This window comes from Nelusetta ayraudi, unplaced genomic scaffold (genome assembly GCF_046127955.1).
Source record: "Nelusetta ayraudi isolate G7.1 ecotype Tasmania unplaced genomic scaffold, CSIRO-AGI_Nayr_v1 ptg000059l, whole genome shotgun sequence".
NCBI lineage: Eukaryota > Metazoa > Chordata > Actinopteri > Tetraodontiformes > Monacanthidae > Nelusetta > Nelusetta ayraudi.
The window spans coordinates 358129-385977 of NW_027466109.1; the positions used below are offsets into that span (position 1 = coordinate 358129).

Below are 27849 nucleotides of genomic sequence, written 5' to 3' on the forward strand. Positions count from 1 at the left end.
ACGTCTGCACCTTTCCGTCACATCTGCCTCCGGTGGGAGGGCCACTTCGGAAGGCGGACCACCGTCAGAAGAGTGAGATGCTTGACTTGCAGGAAGGGCAGTTAAAAGGTTTTGAGTCCTGGGAGAGCTGCGTTAATTTGGAGCAGACAGCTGGACTGCAGTCTGCCCTGCACGACCCTAGTGTGCAAACTGTCCTCTCGTCACACTCAAACTCCAACAGCGTTTGTGGGATCTTTTCCTTGAAAGCCTCCGGAGCAGATTTCTGGAGCCTGCCAAAAAAAAAAGCAAAAGAAAGCCGATGATGTCGCAGCGGCGAGGCTGAGTTACAACTCTGTTTAACACTTCAAATATTTGACGGAGCGGGAGGGGCTGGCCCATAAACCAGTTATAAAGTTGGGGCGTGGCCTTCCAGGGACAGAAAGGGGGCGCATGAGTTGGCTTACATCAAGGACACTTGCCGGAGCATGATGGGAAATGTGAAAGCTTGTGTTAGTTTCAAGCTTCAGCGGAGCTAACGTTGAGACAGCCCCCAAAAAAGAATCCTCTGTTTGTGTAATGAGCTACTTGTATGCAAATGCATCGACGACCGAAAGTGATTTGTGGCTTTTCATTGTAAAGTGAGCTGTGCCTGTGTTTGCGCTTGCAAATTTAAAGTAAAGACTGCAAAGGCCGTTTACCTGCAAAAACACCTTTTTTCGATTTTGCACCACACCGCTCCATTCAAAAAAAAAAAAAAGTAAACCTGTTTTTGTTTTTTTTGTTTTTTAATCTAATGGGTGGGTGGGGGGTGGGGGTAGAGGCAACTGTTATATCTTTCTGTCTTTCTTTGGCCTATAAACAGATCGGTGAAAAATAAATATTCAGCTTTATCTATTGTGTCATCAGGTTTTTACAGTCTATCATTTTGTTTTCTTTCTTTCTGTGTATATGTTATTGTACTTGCATTGTACCAGTCCCAGATGTCTTGTGGGTGAACCTTCACCCCAAGACATCTGTGACTTGTTGTTCATCACACAGACAAACCAATGGCGGGCTGTGCATTTCATGCCAAGGCCTTCAGTGATGTCATTCTTAGTCCCAGCTAAATTAATACACCTAGTTTCGCAACACTTCAGAGCATTTAAAAATTAATAAGCTCACATTCTCACATTCAGTAAGAAAGTAAGAACATGGATATACTTAAAACTTTCAAATAAAAAGCAATTTTAAGAGATTAGTCAACAAAGTTTTAATAATTTCACCATACATATACTATATGAGCAAGTTTGTCCTATAAAGTGTGCATTGTCACTGTTTTACAGAGGACACCAACGAGACTGCAGTGAGAGAAACTGGAGTTCCTGGAGAAACACAGAGATCAGATGCAAACTCCTCCAAAGGTTGCAAGGAATTGAACCCACAACCTTATTGCTGTGAGGCGAGAGCAATGAGCTTTTCCACATAAGGGATGATCTGAACAGCTACAGTATATTACAAAAAAAAACATCAACAAAAGGCGCGCGGGGAGTGTGGGGAAGGGGGGTGGGGGGGTGTTCGAACTGCATGCAAAATTGGAACCGTTTTTGCGCACGCAAGCCGGAGCAGCACCCTCCTCCCCTTTGTGCGTGGGTACGAGAGGCAGAGAGAGAGAGAGAGAGAGAGAGAGAGAGAGAGAGAGAGAGAGAGAGAGAGAGAGCGTTAATAGGCTGCACCAGCGGCTCCGACAAACATGTTGACGCCACAGTCGGTCCCGCGGTCAACGACAGACATGTTACCAGAGCGGCTGCGATGTGCCGCTGCTGCCGCCGCCGCCGCAGCCTCGCGCTCCTCTGAGCATCTGTTGACCCTTTAAAATACGCGCATAGAAAGAAAAAGTGCACTGAGACCGGAGCGCGCGGGCGGACGGGCGGACAACTTCCCTCAAGTCGGAGGCGCTCCCTGCGACGAGACTCGGAGGTGACACCCAGAAACGCAGAGAGGCTCAGCGGCTCACCTTGACGGCTAGACCCATGGAATAATAACTATGGATTACCACCACTGGATACTCTGTGTCTTTTTACACCTCGCCTTCCGTCCGGGTAAGACGCTTTGCACTTATTGTCTGTTCTGCGTTGTTGGATTTTGTTTTGTGCTGTCTTTTTTGCGCCTGGGCGACTTGTTGCAGATTCAAGTCTGACAGCGGCTGCACTTCCAGCCGTGCGCGCGTCGGGGTAAATTAGCTGCCGGGGTGAAGTGATGCGACCCCGAGTGAGCTCAGTAAGACGAAACGAAGTGGCTGAAACCCGAAGAGGGGAGGGAGGGCAATAGTTAAATAATGCATGCTTATTGCAGGCAACGTGGCGCAAAACAAGCGGAAAAGTAATCAAGCAGCCCGGGGATGCTGAGCAAGACACGCTGGCCGTGATGAGGGACTGTTTCCTGTTTGTTTGTTTGTTTGTTTGTTTGTTGTTTTGTTTTGTTTGTTTGATCCAGCGATTTCTGAAACTCATGTAAACGAGCTGCTAGTGGTTCCAAAGCTGGCTGTGCACACTCGCCCTGTTCTGGGATTGTGTTTCTCACATCTGCGGCTATGAATGACAGATTTAGGGCGAAACTTTCAATATCCTGTGTAGCCTGGTTGGTTTATGGATAGATTTGGAAATCGATTCGAACCTTCTTCCAACCGGCCAGAAGTCTGAAACCACAGCTTGACGTCCCGCAGTTTTGCTATATACTGTACTTCACAGTTTTCTGCAATGCTTCCATCCATCCATCCATTTTCCATACCCGCTTAGTCCCGAGGTCAGGGTCACCGGGGTCTGCTGGAGCCTATCCCAGCTGTCTTAGGGCGAAGGCAGGGGACACCCTGGACAAGTCACCAGTTCATCGCAGTCTGCAATGCTTTTATTATTATTATTATTATTATTATTATTATTATTATTATTATTGAAGCGGATTTACAGTGATGCAGTCAATACTTTACAGTCAACTCAACCTAGATTTACAAAATGAACGTTGATTGAACGTGGATTCCTCCAGATCAGTGGAGATCCGTGCTGCCCTGCTTTGCGCCCTATATGCCGCGCAGGGCAGGTGGATTGTCTTTTTTCTTCTTCTTCTTTTTTTTCCTCAGTGAGCCTTCAGAACGGGAGCGTGTCTATATTCCCGCCACGTTGATACCACCAGGGGAACACAAGTGACCGCCACACTCGCCCCACAGCCATGCGCTATCCTCTGCCTCTCTCACACGTGATCCGGAATAAGGCACAAAGTCCTGCGTCAAAGTCTGTTTACGCACGCCGCAGAAAGCTAGTTTGACCCCCGGCTCTTTCCCCACTCGTGCTCCATGATCGTTTAGCCAGAAAAGCAGCGCCGAAGGACAGTTGGCCAGATCACTGTGTCTCGTCTTTGTTGCTGCGCCGCCGCGCAGAGTGTCTCAGTTGTTGGTCAAATATTTACGCACAGATGCGGAGGAATCTGCCAACAGCGCGACCATCACGTCTAAAGCGGCGGGTCTTTTTTTTTTCTTCTTTTTTTTTTCATTATGAAGTGATACGTTCGTGTTTGCCCTCCATGATTGGGAGTGTGTCAGTGGCCCTGGATGAGGTCAGCAGTGTGACAGGAGGAATCATCAGCAACGCAGGGGGAGAATGGTGATCTTCCACCTCCGCTGCAGCCGAGAGGTTGAGAGTGTAGACCTTTTCCTGGCTGTGCTGCTTGAGAGACTTCTGGGGGGGGGGGTTGGAGGGGCGGAGGCGCTACCGCCTGAGGGCCAAGCTGAGGCCCAAATTGACTGCTCTTCCGCACTGGTCAGTCCCTCACAGGGTTTGAAAGCTGGTGCACCATGTTGAAAGATGCCTCGTCTGTTTCATGTCTGCGAACACATCCACTTAGTTTCGTACCAGTCGGTTCAAAGGTGCAGATAGTTTGGTTCCGTTTGCCCATTTTTACAAATATCCACAATATGCTGGGGGTGTTTTTTCCCCTCCGCCTGCAGCCACACGAGGCCTGTGCAGCTGCCAGTCGCACAGATCTCTCTGTGTTTATCAAACTGCAATTTAAGTTTCGAATGTAGCGCAGGAGAACAAAAGATCCAAGTACAAAGAGGAGGCGGTAGGATTTTCTTTGGCGCTGCGCTGTGAAGTTCACACTGGGACGTTTTCCCGAGTTTCCCCGAGTTTCCCCCTCGTCGTAACGGAAGCCGTGATTGTGTTGGGAGAGAGAGAGCAAAGCCGCAAACCATCGCATGCGACGCAGGTGCGGCGTAGTTAGAGGCCGCAAAGGTCAATCACTGACTCGCTCACATTAGTGTGCTTTTAACAGACTGTGTAAGAAATTCTGTCGTTAGTTAGTCATTTAATTGCGTGGGATTGTGTCCTCACATCTAAAACAACGACTTGTACTTTATTAACATCTCTCCATTCACACGTTCAATTCACAAAAATACAAGTCATTGTCAGTGTTGTTTACTGGAAACTCGATATGCAAGCACACCTCTGCATATCTTGGGACGATACACACAAATAACATTCACCATCTGGAGTGTTAAACGCTGCCTTTTGCACCTGTGTGCCGTCGCAAACGCACCTCTACCCCCCCGGCCCCCGCTGGTCTCTCCAGTGTGCTGACCCTCCCTCCCCTTCGCCCCCTCCGCAGGCGACGCCAAGCCCTCCATCGCGCCGGCCGGCTCGCACCTGGTGGTGTCGCTGGGCGCTCCCTTCGAGCTGCAGTGCCGCGGCGCCAAGGCCATGCAGTGGCAGCGGGAGGAGCGGCCCAAGGTGCGCGGCGAGAGGAAGGTGGACGGCATGTCCACGCTCTACATCCCCAGGGCTCTGCCGGTGCACATGGGCCGCTACATCTGCCTGGAGGAGAGCTCGCAGGAGAGAGCCCACATCTACATCTACGTGAGAGGTGAGTGATGCTTTCGCTTTGTTGTTTCATTTGTTGTTGTTCTTGTGTAGTTTGTTTGTTTTTTTTGGGTTCGGCACGCCAAGAGAGCACCAGAGCCGACGGTTGTTTACCAGCGCAGCGTGTGTGTGCGTGTGTGCGTGCGTGCGTGCGTGGGTGTGTTTGCGGGGAAATAGGTGTTTGTAACTCTGCCCCGGACAGGTGCATTCGATACTGTAGCTGCCGAGTGCGTTACTTAGTCTGGCTGTGTTGTGTGACCTCCTCGACGTGACTCCACATCCTCTTGGCCCGCTGCCATCTCTTCAGGCTCACATCATGAGCCCATCACAGTCCAAACAGACACCTTTGACGGAGCGAGCGCTCACTGCTCGGTTTTTGTTTTGTTTTTGCCAGAGCTGTGCTCAGATGCTGCATCGTTTGAAAGATTTGTTTCATGTTTTGTTTCTGATTTTATTTGGTTTAGTGCTTAGTTGGCTGCAGTTGAGGCAAAACAAAAAGTCTGTCCATATCTTTTAGCTCAACTTATTGTGATGCCATAAGATGCACCGATACCTTTCCCAGATGAGTGGCAACACTCCCAGACAGGCGTCGCTTCCAAAAAAGTGTCAGCTGTAGCAGGAGACTGTAAACAGAGTGTTAAATATTTTATTGCCTGAAAATAGTGAGATGGAAAATGTCTTTTTTTTATTTGCTTTATTTGAAGCTGTATTGCTGAAGACCAAGGTTTGAGCTTTGGCTGGTTTTTCCTGACACGTTCACCTACAGTCGGAAAACTTCTTTCTTTGTTTTTGCGACCTGCTGGCGATTATATCTACATTTTTGTGAATATGACACAGCGACACGTTCATTATGGCGTCAACTGACATTTTATTGAATGCAAGTTACGAACAGTCAAGAGTGACACTTTCTCTATGGCCGTCTGGTTAGCGAAAGCCCATTTCGAAACGTTCACATGCATTTTACTGTCCTTCAGACTGTAAAGAGACACGTTCACCATGTACAAGTATCTCAATTCGCTTTGCTTGGGGATATTTCCATTATAGCCACTATAAAGACTCCTGATGTTGTGTGACTGCAAACATTTATGTGCTTTCTTCTAGGCTGTTTACGCACTGTAAATGTTTTTTTTTTTTCATGAGAAAATTCAACGCGTGTGTAGGTCAAAGTTGAGTCGATTCACTGGTGAAGACCTGGATCAGGTCCCGGGCTCCTGTGAATAAGCAAGGCCAGTTGTGGAGCAAAGCTTGTATAATAGTCAAATGCTGTGTTTTCCCCCCTGCTCGTATTTACTCATGAAGCAGGTCTGTTTGTTTCCACATTGCACCGCCACATTCTCAGCGGCATCCCACAAGATGGATCTGCTCGGGGGGGTTTAGCGGTTTAGGCTGTCAAATCAAAGACGTGAGATCAAATGGGGCATCAGAAAACAGAGATTAAGATCAGAGCGGCCCGTCAATTGTTTGCAGAGTGACACGCAAGTCACCTGCTGTTTCGCAGGCGTTGCCGCTCGGGCCGAGCTGCAGTCTGATCGCAGCTGCGGCTGCGGCGCCGTAGCTCTCGGATTTTATCCTTGCCACGCCATAAAAACGTGGGGGTGAAAAATAAAAGACGCCTCGATGTCTACAAACGACACCTCCGGGGGCGCAGCCGAGTCGGCAGTGCGCCACCGTTTCACGGCTCCTGTACAACACCCTGACGTGCGATTGCATCGATCTTGGCAGACCCCGACAACCCCTTCAGAAAATCGATGGTTTCCAACATACTCACCCGCGAGGGAGACTCCGCTTCCATCCCCTGCCTGGCAACCGATCCGAGCCTGGACGGCCTGCGCCTGGAGACGTGCTCGAGCGGGGTGCTGGCCTCTGGCCTACACTACTCATCCAGCCTGGAGCAAGGCATCACCATCCAGAACGCACGCAAGGCCTACGAGGGCTGCTACGTGTGCACTGGGAGGCTGAGGGAGCGGCGCGTCCGATCGCACGACTACGTCCTGACAGTCAGACCAGGTACGGTGCTGTGTAAATGCACAGATTAACAAACACGTGTGTGAATAATAATAATAATAATAATAATAATAATAATAATAATGTGTTTTCTTTTCAGTTCCCATTGCTCCGCCTGCGATCAACATGCAGGCGCCGAAGAGGGTGATCCTCATCAGAAATGAGAGTCTGACCCTCACGTGCAACACCACCAACGTCAACGGGGAGATCAAGCTGAAGTGGGTCAAGCCCCTTGGCTCGGTGAGACCCTTTTCCTTTTTACACTGTGCGGTGCACTGCGTTCCGCTAGAGATAAGACTTTAAGGAGACTTTGATACGTTTTAAAGCGGCAAATTGACTAAAACACCACAGAGAATCAAATATCACCCTTGACACCCGTGAAAGAATATCACACTGCTGCGCCTTTAAGACACATTCAGCTCAGACTGAGACGTTAGCTGGCTGCCATCTGCATGAACCCTTGTTTGGATATGGATCACATGCATTGACTGAACTGTTTCCAGAATGTTCTTTCCTTTATTTTGAGGGTGCCTTTCTGTGTCCTCGGCATTATCGCTTGTTTGTTCTCATGAATGAGACTGAGAGGGGTCAAAGTTCAGCTTGTCTAAGCTTCAGGATCTTGCCTGTGTGTTTGAACATGTGTGTGTTTGTGTGTGTGCGATATGAACAATGTGTGTGTGTGTGTGTGTGTGTGTGTGTGTGTGTGTGTGTGTGTGTGTGTGAATGTTTTTTGGCAGTTGTGCTTGTGCGTGTGTGAGTGCTGTGTGTGTGCGTGGCGAGGATAGACACACAGACGGGGTTAATCTCTAGAGATCTCTGGGCGTTGACAGGGTGCCGTCTGGTATCCACAGCAACCAGCAAAGGTTGACGGTGCTTCACGAATCCTGGCCGAGCGCTTCGTGCACGCGCGCAGCGCCACCCTGAACATCGCCGCCGTCGGGCCGCAGGACGCCGGCAGGTACCAGTGCGAGGCCGAGAACGAGAGAGGGCTCAGCTCCCAGTCGGTGTGGCTCGATGTCTACGGTGAGTCGTTAGCCGTTAGCTTTCCCAGTCAGAGGCTCGGGCCCAGTGTGTAACATTTCCTACTGAGATCTGCTGCGAAGAATGAGTTCACATCTCTCCCGTGCCAGCCGCGGTGGCGTTATATCACCGCCTCCGTGGTGGCATTTACACCATGTCAGGCGCCGCATCGGGAGCAGACAGGTTTGTGCTGGTGTCGGAACACTGGCTCACGTGATTGGCAGAGGCTGCAGGAGGCGGACTGAACTCTTTGAGGTGTCAGACGAGTCTGCTGCAACCAGAAGCCGCTGCCGGGGTCGTAGACCACCTTAAAAATAAATAAAAAACTGCAGAGATCTGCTGCATTTTGGAATTGGGTATAAACGTAGAAATACCACTTGAAACAGCACTTCAAAACCAACTTTGAAGTTTGTTTTCTGTTGTTTTCATGCAATTAGATCTTTTTAAATCTTACACACTGGGCCTTTGAAGTTGCTGTGGTTTTGCAGCTTTTTTTCTTTAAAGTTGAGTTTATTAATTTTATATTCCACCACAACTTTTTAATCTGTTTCGATGCAAATCATTTATCCAAATCTCATTTAAAAAAAAAAATTCTCATGTCTCCCAGGAAAAGGATTCATCAATTCTACGCCCAAAAACAACAAAACCATCCAGGTGCGCTCAGGGGAGAGTTTGCTCCTGAGCGTCGACCTGGAGGCTCACCCGCAGCCGCACATCCTGTCCTGGAGCTTCATGGGCCACAAGCTGAAGAACACCAGCGACCACCTCATCACCACGCACAGGCAGGAGTACAGGTGAGGCACGTCGCACACTCCTGCCAAAGTGCTCTCCGCAGTTTGCCACGTGGACGATAATGTTCGTTGGCCCCGTCCTGTGGAATTCATCACCTCAGCTGGGAGTCGGCGGAGGCTCGGCGCTAAACGCAGCTGCCCTTCTCAAATTAAAGCAAAACAAAACAAAACAAAAAAACGGGTTTGTGGTGAATCACGAGCAGCACAAGCAGAAATACTTCCCACGGGAAGAGAAACTTGTAAAACACATCTGGAATGTAACCTGCTAAAGCGTGGCTTCCATCCCGGCCCCGTGTAAATAGACAGTGTTTCCGAGGGTCTCATTAGAAAATCATTGCTTCACGGCATTTGACTTGACCCCGGCGACCCTGTTCAACACGCAAATGGCACAGGAGTGGATGAAAATTGTTCTTTTTGACAGCAAAAATTGAGCTGAGGAATCTATATGCGCCCTGCAGGGAACACAAAGTCCAACGCTGCCTTGAGGGTTGTAGTGTTTTTTGCATGAGTGAGAAAAAAAAGCAGAATTCAAGTGAGATCCAAGTCAGTCATTTAAAAATGCATACATCGCTTTTTAATGGTCATGCACAGTTTTGCTCCTCTGCAGCCAAGACCTTTAAACCTCACTTCTCCGTTCCCCTTCAGGTACAGCAGTGAGCTGCGGCTGGTGCGGCTGAAAATGTCAGAGGGCGGAGTCTACACCTTTCAGGCCTCCAATGGCGACGCCTCTGTGAACCACACGTTCACCATCTTTGTGATCAGTAAGTTCAGCGATTGATTTTTTTTTTTTTCTTTTAAAGGTGATTTGTTTCCCTGCCGGGCCGCTCGATGGTCTGACCCAGGGAAGAAAGGTTGCGTTGACCTCATTTACTGTGTTGAATGAGGTCTCAACCCTCAGCCTACATGTTTTTGCAGGTTGAACATGCGTGAAGAAGAGAAAAAAAAAAGCTCTGTCAATGTTTCTCACATGTTTTGCCTGCCTGATGCAATCCGTTTTACACTGTGTTTGTTAGGTAAACCTGAGATTGTGTCTCATGAGGGTCCGGTGGACGGACAAGTGCGCTGCGTGGCCGAGGGCTACCCGGCCCCTCGCATCACCTGGTACTACTGCGAGCAGCCCTACGTCAGGTGAGGCCCGTCGCTCGACTCGGAGCAACGTTAATGCCACGTGCCGGTTGAGGAAGTGAGTCAGCCCACAGCCAATCAAAGCTCACCGAAGAGAATCGTGCCAAACTGAAATTTCTCTGTCAATTTTTTTCCTTTTCTTTTCTGCCGGAGGTTTAAACAACCCAAATTATTCTGGAACGGAGATCACAAACTTATATTATACGTATGCAATGTGTATTTTGCAAACATGACCGAGCTGCAAACCAAACCAGAGCTCTCCCCCTTCTCATGCCGAACCTTTTTTTCTCGGGCAGGGGGGCACAGCTGCTCTCGTTTAATGCAGGAAATCCTCTCGGTTCCCACTCAGAACCTTCATCCAAAAGCAACTCCGGCCCTTAAGGTCAAACTAAAGATGCTTTGGACGGAGGGCGGAGCCGTGGTGATGATGACGGCGATGGAATGAGGGATTGTGGGATTTGAAAGAGCTGATTTGTGATTGGCGGGCAGTGATGAGATGACCCCCCCTCCACTCCCCCCATGTGACTGAACTGAAGTGACTTGTGCCCTGGGGAGTGTCAAACGTAAAAGTTTGTCATGGGAGTAGCGGTCGGCGTGGCAACGGCAACAAATCCCGGACCGCACGCGCGATGAATCATAAGTGATTATCCAAACTTTAATGATGATCAAATCCACTTAGCGCTCTTTGCACGCAAACACGCAAGTCCACGTGCGCATGCACTGGAGAGCAATGTCTGAGGCAGCCGGCGCGCCCCTCGCCCCCAGCTGCCCCGTTGCAAACTTCACCCTGAATCCATGAGTGCACAAGGAATTTGCTGCCGTTTCCAAAGACCAGGCAGCGACGCAAAATATGAAAACAAATTAATCCAGTGAACGGCGTGAGATCTTACCGCTCACCCGGCTCCTTTTTTCGCAACGCAGCCGGGGCGGAGGCATGTGCATGGACTTGACGCCGGCATTCCTCTGAGTCCCGACTAGGGAGTGATTCAGTGGTGTGGGGGTGCAGTTTGAGGAACGGCCTTCTGATCCCCTCCAGGCGTGTTTTTTTTTTTTGTCAACGGTGCAAATCTCTTCCCCGCCGTCAGGTGCTCGCAGCAGGTGAACGCCACCCAGGAGGAGCTCAACGTCATCACCGTCACGCTCTTCAGCCCGCGCTTCGGCAAGACGGAGGTGGAGAGCCGGGTCAACGTCAGCCGCGGCCGTTTCAACACGCTGGAGTGCGTGGCCACGGTGGCCGGCGAGCAGGCCTACACGCTCTTCTCCATCAGCGGTGAGTCCGCCCCCATCATCATGGCTGCGGCACGTATCTGCCTGCAAAACACGCCACGCATAGGGGAGACTGGTGTGGGGATAATAAAGGGGGGCCCGTCCTGTTGTGGGTGTGACCGCAACCGCGGTCGAGGAGGAAGAGACGGAGGGAAAGGAGCGTTTGTGAATCCACGGCACGTGGATTAAAAAAAAAACAACTATTAAATAAATAACACACACACACACACACACACACACCTCCACTCTTCCTTAAACCCAACACGATTTAATCCCCAAGTCCAAATATTTACTACAAGCAAGATTCTGGTGATGATTTGAGCCACAAGTGTGGTCCGGCTGCCAGATTCTCCTTCTTCTCTCTTTCTCTTTTTTTTTTTAAACCTCTTTAATCTGTTAGGTAAACAGCAGCAGGCAGAGATACCTCAGACGGACACGATTGGCCACGTTATGAACACTGCCGCTCACACACGGGTGTTGGCTGGGGTGCGTCTGTTTGTGTATGTGTGTTGGGGGAGGTAGAGATAGCCCGCCTCAGCCCGTTGTTTACCCCGTGAGTCCAAATCCACCTCGGTTCCCCCAACGGTTGGTCCATCTGCCTCCCGACTGCGGCTGGAAGTGAAAGCGCAGCGAAGTGGAGGGTCTGGGGAAACGCCGTGTTTCAGTGGAGGGACACTGAGGAGCGAGGAGGAGGGAGGGGGGCCGGACGTGGCCGCAGCAGGCGTGTGGGCGTTGCATTATGATGGAGGAGAGCATTTGGAGGAGGAGGAGGAGGAGGAGGAGGAGGAGGAGGGAGGAAAAAGAACACACAGACCATTTGAGAGCATGCGCTCGCTGTCGGAGCCCAGTGGGGGGTCCTGGCGGTGCAGGATGTTCCGCCTGGGTGAGGAGGGGACGGCGGCGGGGGGTGGAGGGGGGTGTCGGAGGTGTCAGTGGGCTGGCAGCGGAGAATACACAGAGCTTTAGAAAACACTGACAGGTTTACAGCGGATTAGTTCCTGCAGACTCTGCATTCTCAGATTTGAAGTGGGGGGGGTGGGGGGGTGGGGGAGAGAAATCCTCTTATCTCTAAAGAGCTTATTACACCCGGTGGTACAGAGGAGCAAAACAATGCGGCGGCGCCGAACCGGGCGGACACAAAGGGGACGGAGCAGTGATTATTTATCATCACGTACCGGCCGTCGCCGCGGCCACCTCGTGCCACAGGCGTCTGAAAGCACCCAAACACTGGGACCCACCGGTGCAGGGTTCCCTCACCATAACTGTGCATCTGTGTGTGTGGAGACGTGAATAACTGGATTAGTTTGCTCCGGTTTGACCAAAGTGGGCGGTGATTTTGCCACCTCTGGCTTACCGTAATGCACCTTTGCAGTGTCACCCGGAGCGTCAACATCATTGACAAACGGTGGAAAGAGCCACTGATTAATAACCCGCCCCACTCTATCTCCTCCCCCCCCCAGAGAGAACCATTCCCCACGATCTGTTCACCCCGCTGCTCATTGGCTCCATATCAGTGGCAAGCGTCCTCTGTCTCGTCCTCATCCTGCTCTTCTACAAGTACATGCAGGTAAGACAGTCATCTGTGTCTCGCCCTGCCTCTATCAGAGGCAGGGCGAAGCCAGCGAAGCCCGCGTTGTAACCCCATGAGGCAATTCCTCAAATTCATCCTCCACCTTTTCCTCTCTTTGCCCCTTTGTTTTTTCTTCTTCTCGCATGCAGAAGCCAAAATACCAGATTCAGTGGAAAGTCATCGAGGGCATCCACGGAAACAACTACGTGTACATCGACCCCACCCAGCTGCCGTACGACCACCAGTGGGAGTTTCCTCGGAAGAACTTGCGCTTTGGTACGCCGGCCAGCGGCGCCTTTGATCGAATTATGTGCAAATGGCTCCTCCAGATTCAATTATGACTGGGTTGATTTTTTTGAGGGGGGGATTTTTTGGGGGGATTTTTGTTTTTGCTTTTTTGGATTTTTTTTTTATGCTCATTTTGCTCATTTTCTTCAGCCCAGAAAATCCACGTTCTGGTTGTCAAGTCATAGGTATAAATCAGCCTGATGGAGATTTGATGCGAGGAGAAGTCGGGGCCGGGCTGGGCGGGGCTGGGCTGCGCTGGGGCTTTATTAATAAGGCCGAGCAGAGCAGTTGGAGGTGACGTCACCTCAGGCCACTGTGGCACTGATTGACACGTGCACACACACACACACACACACACACACACACACATAAACGTTCTGTTCCCCTCCGTGCAGCACGGACATGGTATTAAGGCCGCGGCCGCGCACTCTCATGAACCGACCAACCAGTCGGGGCAGCTCGTTAGCGACGCGGCACAACTCCCTCACTGCAAACACACTCACACACACACACACACACACACACGACACACTGTGGGTGTTGTTTCTGACAAACCTCCTCAAACAGGATCCTGCGTGTCCTGGTGCCGGCGCGCACAGCCCCGGGGCCAAGGCTGTTGTTGTCCTAGGAACCCTGGCAGCGGGCCAGTTAGTGGGCGGGGGAGAGAAAAAGGGGGACGGCCAATAAACTGCTGCTGTCTGTCTGACTGTCTAACTGTCTGTCTGTCCTCCTCCTTCGTCCCGCAGGCAAGACCCTGGGATCGGGAGCGTTCGGAAAGGTGGTGGAGGCCACGGCGTACGGCCTCTCCAAGGCCGACTCGGTCATGACGGTGGCGGTGAAAATGCTCAAATGTAAGAACATGTTGCACTAATTCAGCGCAAAACCATATTGTTTTAACTCCACTTTCCTCCACTGCACTGCAGTCCAGACCCTGATCCTCACTTTGGGCTCTCTGCCACTTAAAATCTCACCTCCACTCTGACGTGAACAGTTAAAGTCAGGCCCAAACAAGGAGACAGTATCATCACACACAGAACACGATTTTTTTCTTCTTTTCCAGACACAGTGAGAAACTTAACAGGCACTTGACTATCTCATCCTATGATGTTATTGGGCCTGTGCAATTTTAGTTTATTTATATTTTTATACTGTCTTCTATCGTTGTTTGAACTTGACTCTGCGTAGATTGAGTGCACTTCATGTATTTTTTTTTTAACTAGGGCTGTCAGTCAATTAAAATTTTTAATCACAATTAATTGCAGTGTCCTGAGTTAACTTGCGATTAATCTCAAATTTATTGCACTTTCTTTTTTTTTTTTCCTGTTCTATATGCAACTTTTAGAAGATTTCTTTTTTTCATTTGAACATTCCAAAACGATTACATACTTATACTGTCCACATACTCTCCATAAAAAAAACTCAAAGCTTGAGGTATTCTTCAAGTCATGATCGCCGTTTTTTCAATTGCGGTATTTTATTTTGAAAATTAACCGGGCTCCGTTTCCCGGCCATTCGCGGCGCTTCCATGGCCGGTGTGAACAGGACGGCTGCGGCTCGCACGCGATCTTCACGGTGCTTCTGCCTCCGGTGTCAACCAGGCGTTAATCGCACGTTAAAAAAAAAATATATATATACATAAAAATACATATGTATATATATATACATATATATATATATATATATATAAATATATATATATATATATATATATATACATATATATATACACATTGCCGTAAAAATTAGTTTCAGTTAACACATTATCCTCGCATTAACTTTGACAGCCCTATTTTTTTAACTTGACTCCTTGAACAGCAACAAAAGCGATTCCTAATGTGTTCTGGATAAATAATCCAAAGTCTTGATTCTTGACACTTGACTTCCTGTCATTGCTCCTCCCCGCAGCGAGCGCTCACTCCACGGAGAAGGAGGCGCTGATGTCGGAGCTCAAGGTCCTCAGTTACTTGGGAAACCACATGAATATCGTCAACCTGCTGGGAGCCTGCACAGTTGGAGGTGAGCCGCACATGCTCTCTCTCTCTCTCTCTCTCTCTCTCTCTCTCTCTCTCTCTCTCTCTCTCTCTCTCATTTTCTCTTTTCGCAAGGCCCTAAGTGGTGGAAACATCAGACATCGTGGCTTTTAACTGAACCCCTTTGACTCTTCCCGTCGTCTGCAGGCCCCACACTGGTCATCACAGAGTACTGCTGCTTCGGAGACCTGCTCAACTTCCTGCGCAGGAAAAGGGAATGCTTCGTCTGTTTCAAGCGCCAGGAGGCGGGGGAGGAGGAGGAGGACGACTGCTACTACCGCAACGTCATTCCACAGAGGGACACGGCTCGGTCAGCGTCTTCTTTTTTTTTTGGCCGCCTTAATAGTCTGCATGCGTGTGTGCGAAAAGGTTCGGCGCTAGTGTTTACTATCCAGAACGTGCGTAGGAGGGGCGTGTTTGGAAAGCAGCGTGCTCGTGTTGTGTGGCGGCGCTCGACTGAGACAAGACTGCTCCTTTCTCTCCATCCCCACAGCGACAGCTTGAACGGCTACATGTCCATGAGGCCTTCTGCTGCTGGCAGCCTGCCGTTTGCCTCGTCCTTGGAGAAGAGGCGCTCGCAGCACAAAGGCAAGGAGCCGTCGATTCAGTGATTCCATTTTTTTTAAGAAAAATGCCACGGGAGCGTCATCCCAACTGACCTTTGACCCCTACCCCTCGTCCCCTCCAGGCGGCGGCGTCTACGTGGAGACGGGATCCGAGTGCGAGATGTTCGACGAGGACTGCCTGTCACTGGACACGGAAGACCTGCTCAGCTTCTCCTACCAAGTTGCCAAAGGCATGGAGTTCCTCGCCTCTAAAAACGTGAGTTGGTTATTTACCAGCAGAGAGGAACGAGAAGATTCTTTGATGATGGATGTGATGCGTGGCAAGGCAGGGCTAGGCATGGCTCGTGTTTACACAGCTGCGAAAAAGCTGATAAAAAAAAAAAAACAAACCTGTTTTCCTCAAAGATGTTCCGTTAAGTAAGAGGAGTGCGAGGGAACTTCACGCTGTACATGCAGAACCAGAGTACGTGGTAACGGTCATGTATGTCGTACATGTGTTTTTCAGTGTATCCACAGAGACCTGGCCGCCAGAAATGTCCTCCTAACCCAGGGAAGAGTGGCAAAGATTTGTGATTTCGGCCTGGCGCGAGACATCACCAAGGACTCCAACTATGTAGTCAAAGGCAATGTAAGTCTGAGCTCTTTCAAGACAAGCCATTTGGCAGCTTCCCGGGATCTACGTCAAAACCTCCGTCCTCCCCGCCCCCTAAATCACACCTGCTGAGTTTGGAGCCGCGTCCGTGGAGCGTGCACGCGCCAAAAAGGAAAAAAGAATAAAAGACTCCGTCCGAGTTATTCACTCGCTGGGAAGTGAGATTGGATTTATGTGCAACAGATTCTCGGAGGACTTTCGCTCATTTTTTTCCAGTCTTTGAAGACGCACAGGGGGTTGCGACTGAGGTGGCGCACGTCCAGGACTCTCCTGCAATTACCCACAGTAACATGTTCACGCAGCTTTGCTCTATGATTCCGTGATAACAAGGCCGCAGCCCTCTTACGAGACTGTACAAACCTTTTGGAGGAGACTTGTCACATATTTTGCTGATAGTAATTTAAAAGGCCTCCGGGGGCGACCCTGACAGTCATAACTGAGGATTAACCCTGCTGTTTTCTGGAGACATTTTCGTGCTTCTCCACTAGAATCTGGAATGGGGGAAAAAAATCTAAATATTGCAATATATGGCATCTTTTGTCTGACCTCTTCTGAGTCTTTGCCTCATAAGTTCAAATGCAAAGTCAAAGGAAAATGCACAAACATCTCAGATAATACTGTAGTCCTCTACTACTTTTTTTAAAATCTGCATGTGTATTATTTTTTTCTTAATTGAATCTTCATGTGCACTGATCACCGCTGCTGTCCTCTTCCCTCGCAGGCTCGCCTGCCGGTCAAGTGGATGTCTCCAGAGAGCATCTTCGAATGCGTGTACACGTTCGAGAGCGACGTGTGGTCCTACGGCATTCTGCTGTGGGAGATCTTCTCGCTGGGTGAGTCCGTAGCTCCGCCCCCCCGCGTTTTATCGTCTTGTCGTGTTTGCACGTGAGGGCGTGACCGACGTGCTAATGCATCTTCCCCTCCCTGGCTGACTAAAGGAAACAGTCCCTACCCTGGGATGCCCGTGGACGCTAAGTTCTACAAAATGATAAAGGAGGGCTACAAAATGGACGCTCCCGAGTTTGCGCCCAGCGAAATGTGAGTGTCAGTGTTTACCTTGACCTGTGTAGAGTAAAAAAGCAGAAGAGTTGAATGTTGAAAGAAAAAATGCAGCCTTGTACTTGTCCTAAAGCCGAAATGCCCTTTTGCTGCCCCTCTGCTGCAGGTACCAGATCATGAGGTCCTGCTGGGACGCCGACCCTTTCAATAGGCCGCCCTTCAGGAAGGTGGTGGAGCAGATCGAGCAGCAGCTGTCGGACACCGCCAAGCACGTAGGTCTCACGCTTGCGACGCCGTTTAACTTCCCCCCCTGCTGGCAAATGGCAGAAAGCTTCATGAGCATCTCCACGTCCAGTATAAGGTCGACCAATTTGTAAAATATATTTATTACTCATGGTAAGCATGAATTATGACCAGTTGGTTTCAGGCTTGGTTACTGAGACGGTCTGTGCTGGAGAATCTGGTCCTTGAAGGCCAGATCTGGGCAGTAGATGATCAGATATTAGTCATAATGAAGTATCACACTGTCATATTAAATATGACCAAAAAAAAAAAAAAACAGCCTCAGGCCCCCCACCACCACTGCTGATAAAACCACAATCACTGAGTTCACGCCTCAATTTTCATTTTGCCATCTGACACGGTTTCAGCGGCACCGCCGCTCTCAAAGCCTTGCTCGCTAAACGGATCTGAGCTCAGGAGCTGTGGGACGAACCGCCTTTTGTTGATTAAAGTCTCCCAGCGGGAAGCTAATGAAGAAGCAGCGGGAAGGTGCTTCACTTTCTTTTGGAACTGGTCTCCCTCCTGTTCAGGTGTTGATGCGTTTGCAGGAGCCGCCGTGCGGCTGTGTTGTGGTTAGAAACTGTGAGCTGAAATTGTCATTTGGTGTGGCAAAAAAAAGGCAATCAGTTTGACCGAGGTCTTCGCTGTAAACCAATATTCTGGTGCTGCCTCCGACTATGATCAGTTACCACTCAGTTTTGTGGCTCTCTGATTGGAGGTGTACTTGCTGTAGTTGCTATTTTAGGGCCAAGGTGCGGCCACACCAAGGACGTACATTCGATTTAGAGAACATGCACACAGAAAGAGCATAGAATCAAACCCATAACCTTCTGGCTGCGAGGCCACCAGCGGCCTGTTAACACAATCGGCCCCTCACATAAATAACGGCTAACTAGATCAAAGCTTTCCAGGAAATAGTGATTCCGTGGTCATAGTGGAGGGTGTTGCTGGGTTTAAAACTTGGCAGGGCTTGTCGAATCTCCTTTTCCTCAATCAGCGCTGATAATTCAAGGCACATCGACAGGCAGAGAATCCAGAGATAAACAGTCATGGGAAAAAAAATGCTATTTTCTACGGTGCAGGAATACCCGAAGAGCAATACAGAGTGCAGCTCATTATGATTTTGCTCTGAGGGCCAGTTCACTCCGCCGCTGCCTCGTGGTCCTGAGGTCGCCGCAGCTAGGAGGGGGTTTGTTTTCAAAACTGTGAAAAAAAAAAAAATTTAAACGCATTTAGTGGCAAAGATTTTTATCATAGCCATAGCTAATAAAGTTGTATAATGTTTAAATAACCCACCGCCACATGATGGGGGCGGGGGGGGGCGGGAGTCCTTTCTGCCTGATTACCATTGTGACTGCGGGGCCGACATGCCGCCCGAGCGATTCCACAAGCTCTGCTTGATTTTATTCCATTTTTTACCAATTTTCCCGCCCTCACTGGACCCTTCGCCAAACGCACAGCAGTTGGAGTTCAATACAGCGATCAGTCGAGAATTGGTTGACCGATGCCGAAAAGTTTGAACCCCAGCTGCTGTCAATCTGTTCACCATCTCACAATTATCGCACCTCTCGTCCAATCAAATTGCTCGGTCAGAGCTACCTGGTGGGCAACGGTCACAGTGTTCTGCATGCGACCTTCCAAACTCCCTTCAAATCCATTGTTTACTCTGCCGACCAATAGCGCTGAAATAAAGCAAAGCGATGACATCATTGCATTGCTTGCGTTTGAGTGCCATTACAGTCACCAAAAAGAATTCTGTCACCTCACACACAGCCGGGCTGAGATCCTGCTCGTGGCAGGCAGCCCATCCCTGACCAGCGCTCGTGGTCCTGATGCAGATGATAAGTGGCGTGCGGCTGACTTCATCGGCCCAGGCGGCGAGCGAGAGCACGCGAGCGCAGCCCCGGCACTCTGTCTGACCGGCGCGGCTTCTTCCTCTTTATCCGCAGATCTATCTCAACTTCAGCTCCAGACTCCCCGCGACGCCCAGAGGCAGGGAGGAGCCGGCAGATTTCCAGGATGGCGCTCTGCAGCATCTCAGCCCAGCAGGAGGAGGGGATGGAGGAGGAGGAGAAAGAGGGGGAGGAGGAGGAGGAGGAGGCAGCCCCGCCACCCAGCCATTACTGGTCCATCACGAAGTCTTCCTGGAGGGGAGGAGCCTACGAGCCCAGCGGGTGTGAGGACCCCCCCGTCGGCGCGGCTGCCTCACAAAGTGCCTGTGATGTTCTGCCACTAAACGCCACCCCCGCCCACCCGAGGCCAGACAGATGCCCGTCCCACCTCTTCGGCCCCTCCATCCAGCCCCTCCCACCGCCCTCTGGCAAGCCGGCAGCATTTCTTTTTTTCCTCGTCGTTGTTGGGACGCGCTGCAGACCGAACGGTACCAACCGCTTCATTAGCGGGAAGGACAGCTTGCATCACTGTAATCATTTTATTGCCTGCCTGATTAGAGGGAGGGAGCAGTCAGACTGATGTTCCCCCCGGTCAGCACAGACGCCGAGAACATTCATCACCGTTGTTTGTTTGTTTGTTTGTTTGTTTTCAGCAACACTTTTCCCAAAACATTTCATAAAGATTTCTTCCTTTTTTTTTACCATTCCACAAAGAAACATATCTATCGGCGGAATGATTTTTGTTATAATCATATTTTGTGTTTTTATTTTTGTTCTCGTCTCGGTTATTTATGTAGCATACTTTCATTCATTTTTTTTATTTTGGTTGGCTGTTGCAATTGATGGAGGAAGAAAAAAAGAAAGCACTCAAGGCACTTCAAGTCGTCGTACACACCTCGTAAGAAAAAAGACACTGCAGCTTTTGTTCTTGTTTTTTTTTTTTTCTCTCTCTTTATTCTCTTGTCGTCAGTATTATTTGAACTTGTTTGGATCTACTGTATATGGTTGTGAAGGAGTTTCTTTCAGGGGCCAATTTTAAAATCCATATATATCCATATAAGAAAACAGCAGTACACTATAACGTGGGTATGTAAGCTAGTTGACAGCAGCCTGTAAGTGCTACAAGTTGGTTAGGAGACACATCAAAAGGAATAGTCCACCCAAAAGTCACGTTTTACCCATTTGGCACTCACCCCGATGTCACTCGAGGGTTTTTGGTCTAGCGGTCCTGATTTTCTGATCCGCGTAACAGTTCTGGAGTTTCATAGACAGAGAGACAGGAAGCTGTTTGGCTTTGTAGGTGTTATCGGCTAAAAACAACAGCCGAACTTAAATTAGACAAAGAAAATAATATAGGCACATATTTGACTCTGTCATTCTGTGAAACTCCAGTAGGGTTACATGGCTGAAGAAAATGCACCTGACCCTCCTTCGGCCGGGTTCCAAGTGGGCGAAAACGGTTTTGGATGAATTGCCCCTTTCAAGCTTTGACGATTGCTGGATTTTTTTGTTTTGTTATGTTTTGTTTTTATAATGGATCTGTAAAGGCCGCACATATCGTGACTATTTTATACACACAGTTGTCTTTAGAGATATGAAGTAGAGATACTCGGTACGCTCGCTCTTCACTCACTTGCGCTTGTCTACTGTACATGTGTAAATAACTGTAGGTATTAATGAATAATAGCAGCAGCTAAATGGCTTGGGCGGATGGAAAAGAGGAGACTCTCCACGAGACCACAACGCTGGTGTATAGTTTTGCTCTCCGGTGGCTTGACTCGTATTAAAAGAAAAAGATTTAATGTGTAAATAACTGTTGGGGTGCGTATCCGCCGCTGCATTCAGTGAGTGATCTTTGTTTACAAGCATGAGACAGGTACTGCCATTTCCAAGACCTTCTGTTCATTTGATTTCCACTCCGATCTCCCTCACAATGGAGCGGGCAACGAGAAGCGCTTGTTTTTGTTTTGTTTTATTTGTTTGTTTGTTTGTTTTTTCGTGCTCAGACTACTTTACACTGTCGGCCACATGATCCGGCCGATGCCGGTGCGACTGGTGGACCAGCGAGTATCTGGAGTGGCGGCACGTTGGGCTGTGTTGCTCGTCGTATTGTTCTTCCACCACTTCCCAGTGCTCTTCTGTCCAGTGTCCAGCTGTTTCCTTCACCTGGAAGAGCGACTTTTCAGAGACTCTCAGTCCGGAGTTTGATCATTTCCAGCCCCGTCCTCCCTCCGGTGCACGTCGTTGTTTAGAAAAAAAGAAAAGAAAAAAAAACAGTGAAAAAAAAAAAGCACCAGGAAAGTGTCCTGTTTGTGTGAGTGTGTTTGTGTGTGAGAGAGAAAGGGGGTTTTGTTCTTGTCTTTGTGTGGATGTTTGTGCGAGTGCAGAGTTGGAAAAAAAAATCTCTGTCCACTGGTGCCACTTCTTAGAGATTTTATTGAGTCGTTCAGGCTACTTTGGATCACTGCTCTGTTGTTTCTGTAAATATCAGCGTGTGCGTGTGCGTGTGTGTGTGTGTGCGTGTGCGTGTGTGTGTGTTGTAAAGTCCTGCTCATGCTTATGAAAATGTCCATCCCCATCAAGATGTTGGTACATTACGTTCAGGATCAGTCCTGTCATGCTGTATTTTCTCTCAGCGGGACGACTTTCACTTCGGGAGGCCGACCTTGTCGACGTTGGCTTTCTTCAGTCAGCTCGATCAGCGGCGCCAGTTCACTTCGCTCAAAAAAATTGTTTTTTTGTTTTTTTTTAGAGGGTCCAATCTGGTCATCGGTTTCGCCAAGACTGTCCTGTTGCCTTGCAAACAGGAAGGAGATGTTTCAGATTTTACTTTTCTCTCCATCCGTCTCCAAGTTTCTCCCACTCCCACACACATTTCACAGAATATTTATTTAACTTCAGGCTTTAGTGTTGCCGTGTAAATTTGAAGTGTTGCTGATACACGTGTCAATGTAAATAAAAATTGTGTATATTGAATTCCAACTTTGGGGTCCCTTTTTTACATTATCTTGAAATGAGAACGAGCTGGGAACGTATTGACGATATGCATTGTATAATGTCCTGAGAAACTTTCCGGCGGGGAGTTACTGTGTATGCAGGTGTTCCTGCTGGTGGTGGTCAGCGGCCAGATTTGCTCCTATCTCCGATCACTTAAAGCGATGATGTATCTCAGCGTACCCACTTTGAATGGCTTGGCCCGCGGCCCTGAGAAGGACATCTGGCCGTTGGGGGAGGCCTTGAGAAGGACAGCAGGCAGAGCCGGTGCACAGGACTGCGTGGGCCGAGTCCATTGTTTCAGGATCTAACTGATAAGAGCAACGCAGGAAATCCCACCATTGAAGTGGCAGAGGCTGCGACCAAATGTTTGCTGGTCAGACTTGAGGAAGTTTTCTGCAAATTAAACCGGACAGGGGGCCAAGATTGTTGTGTCGCGGCAGCGAGGAAGGTGCAAACCAAAGATCCTGCAGGTTAAGAATCTGTGTCACCACGGCCCGAGTGTGAGACTCCAACCCAGCAAAGTTAAATATTTTCCACTTCCAGGTAGTTGGAAACTTGGAAATATAATCTTTGCAAAGAATTTATGTTGCCTTCCTGTAATTCTTCGCTCTTTTGTCAGTCCAACCCATACCTGTGACAGCAACGCCTCAGTGTCCTGGTGGCAGAGCGTCCACCCTGAGACTGGGAGATTGTAGGTTTGAACCCTGGGTGAGTCGTACCAAAGAGCAGGAAAATGGGGTTCATTTACACTCAGTATCAACAGCGGAACTCAGGGGGTTGAACATCAAACGGCTTCTGAGCGTGACATTCTATCAGAGGGGGACAGCCAGATGCAGAAAAAATGATTGTCAGATTTGGATCAGGAAAGCATATTTTAACCAAATAAACCACTGACTACCCTAAAATTTAATAACAAAGTTCAAAGAACCCACCAAAACATGCTCTACAGTGGCCTCAGCTGCTGGCGCCTCAGTAAAATATTGTTTATCTAATCCTCCCTGAAGAAATTTTTTTACAGAAAATTGCTGATAAATTCAACACAGAGGCGCCGAGAAAATTTGTCAACAACCCGTCATTATTCACCGACACGAAATGACGCAAAAGCTTGCAGGTGCAAAAAAACATTTGTTCTAGCATCCTGTGAATACGAAAAAAAATCTGAATATGCCAGTCAACAGCAGGTTTACACGGATTTTAGTTCCCATGTTATAATCCTCTGATCATATTCGGGATATTGTGTTTACATGCACACAGATCTTCCCACCCATGTATACAGGGAAAATATTAGTATCCTGGCATCTGATTACAGCACCTTATTTGTGCAGGTGCCTCTGTTGTTTGTTTTCTGCAGCACAGACCACAGCAGGTTTTACTGCAGCACCATGTAGCTTACTTTTCTGAAGTGAAACATAGTTTTTACCATCGGAACCCCTGCCATTGATACAGTGCCCCCACCTTTCTTGGCATGAGGCTATATTATACTGGGTCTGTAAACACTGTGTGTGAAGTCTTGCCACAAAGCAAATTGAGTGCCAGCGTGAGGGCACCATGCGTGCAACAATAGTTGTAAAGTTGTGTATCAGGCCAGTCGCCTGCGCTGTGCCAGTGGCAGCGGCTGGTTTCACCAGGTACCACTCAGTGAACCATAACAACAACACTAAAAACATTTTAGGGTTGTAAAAACAGCTTTAAAATCGAGGCAAACAAATGAGCAGTGGTGGTGACTGGCGAAGAAACACCCCGGCTCTCCTGTGAGCTTGTGCACGTGTGTGTAGAAGTATCTGGAAGAGGTCTGGAACCTTACTGAAATCAGAAGAGCTGTGCGCAGACATGAAAGTGTTCTTGTCAAACACGAGGCCAAAGCTAGCAGGGCAGATCATTTTTAACGGCTAAAGTTTATTGAAGTTTGGAGCGGTGCGGCAGTAACTCATCCCTGGGCGTGAGGCACGTCCCTCTGGCAACGAATGGGGTTACAACTCCTCCAAATTCTGTTCAGCAGGAGGAAGAAAAAAACAAAATGGAACACGAGCAACCATGTGACCCTGTTTTTCTTTTCTCTTTTTGTTAATTTTTTTTTTGTGGGAGGGGTGCATTTAAGTTTGCCAAACACTGTGGTTTTCCTCCCAATGGTTGTAAATTTGATAAGCTTGTCCCTCTCCTCCGCAGCGCTGTTTGTGGTAAATCTGGCAGTTTAATGTGAAACTCTGCCTGCGCGTTGTTACGGACGGAAGCTCTGGTGCAACGGGACCAAACACTGGGGGCCGTTCCACACTGAGGGAACATGAATCAAGTTATGTCAAAATGCTGCTTGGCCAGTACAAAGGGTTATAAAGCTGACACGTGTGAGTGAACCGCCAGTTCAACTTTTTTACGCTTTGCTTGGTCTGTCAGAAATCAATAAATATTACTGAGTGTTCGGATGGGATTCCATGATTTAAGAAATCCGTCAAGAAAAAAAGGGAATTTTGCTCTGTTAACACAATGCAGAGCAGAATGCTAATGTGTCAGATTAATTTAATGTCAGTAGGCAGTCAATCATTTGGTGTCTTAATCAGTGTAAAAATCACATTAGTCAGTGTAGCAAAGTTTTATTCAATGGTAGCACTTAGTTTGTCTAGTCTGTACGGCAGCCAAGTCTGCGATGGCTAGCTAGCTATTTTTAGCTAGTGTTGGATTAGGGTTCGTTTAAGGCTGATCTGTGAGAACATTAAGTTTTCAATTTCCTTTGCAAGACAAGGCCCCAACCAGTCTATGAATAAAAGAAAAATGTGTTTTTCATGCACCGTCATTGCTCAATCTCCAAGACTACAATGACCAGGGTGACTTATAGCTGTGCAAATCTGCTATCAAATGTTTCAGTGTCAGTGGACCTAGCCACGACCTGAGTTCAACCCTGCGACCTCAGCATGCTCAGGATGTCCCGAGACCGTCCAACTTCTGCTGTTCCACTGACTCAACCATTGTCTTTATTTGTCTCAATACGTTTGCAGATCTGTAGCTTGGCTCTAGGGTGCCCGTTAAATAATCTTCCTTTATTATCATGTGATGCTTGCTGCTTTACCATGTGATGCTCCCCGTTTGACGTAGCAGATAATATCAGGGGCAGTGGGGGGTGTATCTTGCATGCAGTTAAGGACGACACTACTGTTCCCACAAGCCTCCCACGGCTCAACCAAGATAAATGCTGTCATTGTCGCGGGCTGCGTCCGACACTGATAGTGTGACCACCCAAAGGAACCATTCGCTTCCGCACACTTCCACCACTGATTAGTATTTATGACACTGCTGCGATCAAAGAAACCTCTCAACAACTATAATGTAGTTCTGCGTTCTTCGATGGTTGATTGTCTGTTTGTTTATGGGGTTTTTTTCACAAATAAATTAGACAATAAATTCTGAAGCCAGCATTGACCCACAGGTTACAGCCAATCATCTCTGACTGAATACGCTCACAGGCCACTTTATTGGGTACACAGCTGGGAAAAAAAATCTTAAAATTTAGATATCCAATATTAGCAAGGTAGGCCTAATAAAGCATGATTTAAAAATAAAAAACAAGCTTGTCAGGCGTCTCTTGAATAATTTACACAGTGGACACAGGGGAGCGGATGGGGGTTTAAAGCTGTTTAACAGTTGACATATGTGCCAGGCCGAAGACGAGCGGCAACACGGCGCAGTGCATATGGGCAACTTTTTCGGGTCAGCGCCACTTCCCATATTTGCTCAAGCTGCTCAGGAAGCGCGGCTCGATCCTCTCACACCGTTGGGGACCCTGACAGAGGCGACGAAGGGTGCTGCCGCCTGCCTGCCAGCCAGAAGGGGAGCGACACGCCGACCGCAGTGTGTGTGCGCGCGTGTGTGCGGTTGGGTAAGGTAGCTGAACGATGTACATGTGTGTCAAGTGTGCCGAGGGTCAACATTTTATCTCAGCTACACTGCACTTCCTCATGTGTCAAGGGTGCACCTTCTGTTCACATGCGCAGAAGAATGTTAGACTTAAAAAAAAAAAAAACAGAGTGAATCTCAGTGGGTGGTGGTGGTGTGAGTTTGGGGGGTTATTCAGGTTTACAGTGTTTTAGATTTAATTATGGCAAAGTTTTGCCCGGTTAAACAGACTGGGTGGAGACCCATGCAGTGCTTCTTACTCAGGAGTTTGGTTTGGTACAGATCCTATCAGTGCAGTGTGGACAGAGTAAACACAGACCTGGAGGGGATAAGCTCCTGTTTTGGATGCTCACATTTGAAATCAACATTGCACACAGTACCGGAGGAAGACGGTGAACCTCACGAGACAGAAGGCCAGTCTGAATTCTTGCAGATCCATCTTGCAAAGCTCCACTGTGGGTTGTTTCTTTTTTTGTTGTTGTTGTTTTGTCTGTTTGGCTATTTGTTTGTTTTTTTACCCAGTCAGAGTATAAAATGTCCAATCAGTAAAGGCCAGAGAAGCAAATCCAAAGGATTGTGGCAAAACTGCAGTACAGTCGTACAGGTTTGATTAAAAAAAAAAAAAAAAAAAGTTGTGGGTTTAACGATAATGTTCTGCGAAGCAAATTTGAATTAGTGACACTTCTGAGAGCAAACGTGTCCGTTTTTTTCCACAGTGTAGACGTGGACGTCTCTTTGTCTCTGGTATCAACCACTGGTCGGGATGAGCAGGAAATAGGGGCGACTCCACCGGAGCCAGTCACGTCGTGGAACTTTGTAATAGAAGGACTTTGTGTAATTGTTGCAACACGTCTTCCCCGACGGCTTTCAGCCAACGGTGAGCAATAGCATGATGCGTCTCCTGCAGAATGAAGGTCAAAGAAATGACGTGCAGGTTTTATTAATTCTTCATCCGGTTGAGGAAGACAACAGGAGTAAAGTAAATAATCCCTTACAATTTAAATATTTCATCCCCGCTCATCCCCACAGGCCTGTTTTTTCCTTCCCCCTTTCTTTTTCCAAGCCTCTTTTTCTCTGCGCTGGAACATTCCACCGAGCAAACCGGTATCACCTGTCGGATCATTAAATATTCAACTGCAGCTGGGGCGTGGAAGAAAAGCAAGGGCATCGGGTTCATTTAAATCTCCTGTTTCTTTCAATCAGCGATCATTGCTGTGATCCGACCCACTCCAACATGCCCTTCATTCCACTCTGGATGCTTCCCGCTGAGGTGCGCGGCGCCTCGGAGGCCTGAGGATCCAGTCGGTCCAGGATGACGCCTCACAGCCAGCAGCAGCTGAGCACTTGCCCACCATCATCATCATCGTTTCATCGAGCTACCTTGACTAGATGTCCTTTACTTGCGTCGTTATGCCAGTTGGACACATTCAAAGTGCGACAAAACACACAAAAAATAAGACGTTGGAAGCAGTTCAAAAGGATGTTTCAACTTCAAACAACTTTTTTGTTGCTTTTAACATCTACTTGATGCAGCAGACAATATTGTAATATATGTTAAGAAAGTTAAATAACTTATGGAAAAATAAGCCCTCAGGCTTCAGAAGGAGACTTAATCTA

At 48.5% G+C, this 27849-nt stretch overlaps 1 protein-coding gene across 1 annotated transcript; it reads left to right on the forward strand.

Annotated features, from left to right (window-relative positions):
• The first annotated feature begins 1670 nt into the window (after positions 1–1670).
• kita (KIT proto-oncogene, receptor tyrosine kinase a) lies at positions 1671–22326 on the forward strand. The gene is made up of 21 exons (XM_076039292.1): positions 1671–2057; positions 4615–4869; positions 6588–6872; positions 6970–7109; positions 7721–7892; positions 8497–8683; positions 9326–9441; positions 9694–9808; positions 10891–11075; positions 12532–12638; positions 12791–12917; positions 13676–13780; positions 14835–14945; positions 15107–15269; positions 15453–15547; positions 15648–15781; positions 16031–16153; positions 16899–17010; positions 17116–17215; positions 17343–17448; positions 19408–22326. Exons 1-21 carry the CDS (start codon positions 2003–2005, stop codon positions 19636–19638), a joined length of 3024 nt encoding a protein of 1007 aa, XP_075895407.1. The 5' UTR covers positions 1671–2002; the 3' UTR covers positions 19639–22326.
• The last annotated feature ends 5523 nt before the right edge of the window (positions 22327–27849 follow it).

Coding starts and splice junctions, on each gene's coding strand:
- kita (XM_076039292.1), top strand. CDS start 2,003: ATGGATTACCACCACTGGATACTCTGTGTCTTTTTACACCTCGCCTTC. Junction 2,058..4,614: donor ACACCTCGCCTTCCGTCCGG/GTAAGACGCTTT, acceptor CCCCCTCCGCAG/GCGACGCCAAGCCCTCCATC. Junction 7,893..8,496: donor GGTGTGGCTCGATGTCTACG/GTGAGTCGTTAG, acceptor CATGTCTCCCAG/GAAAAGGATTCATCAATTCT.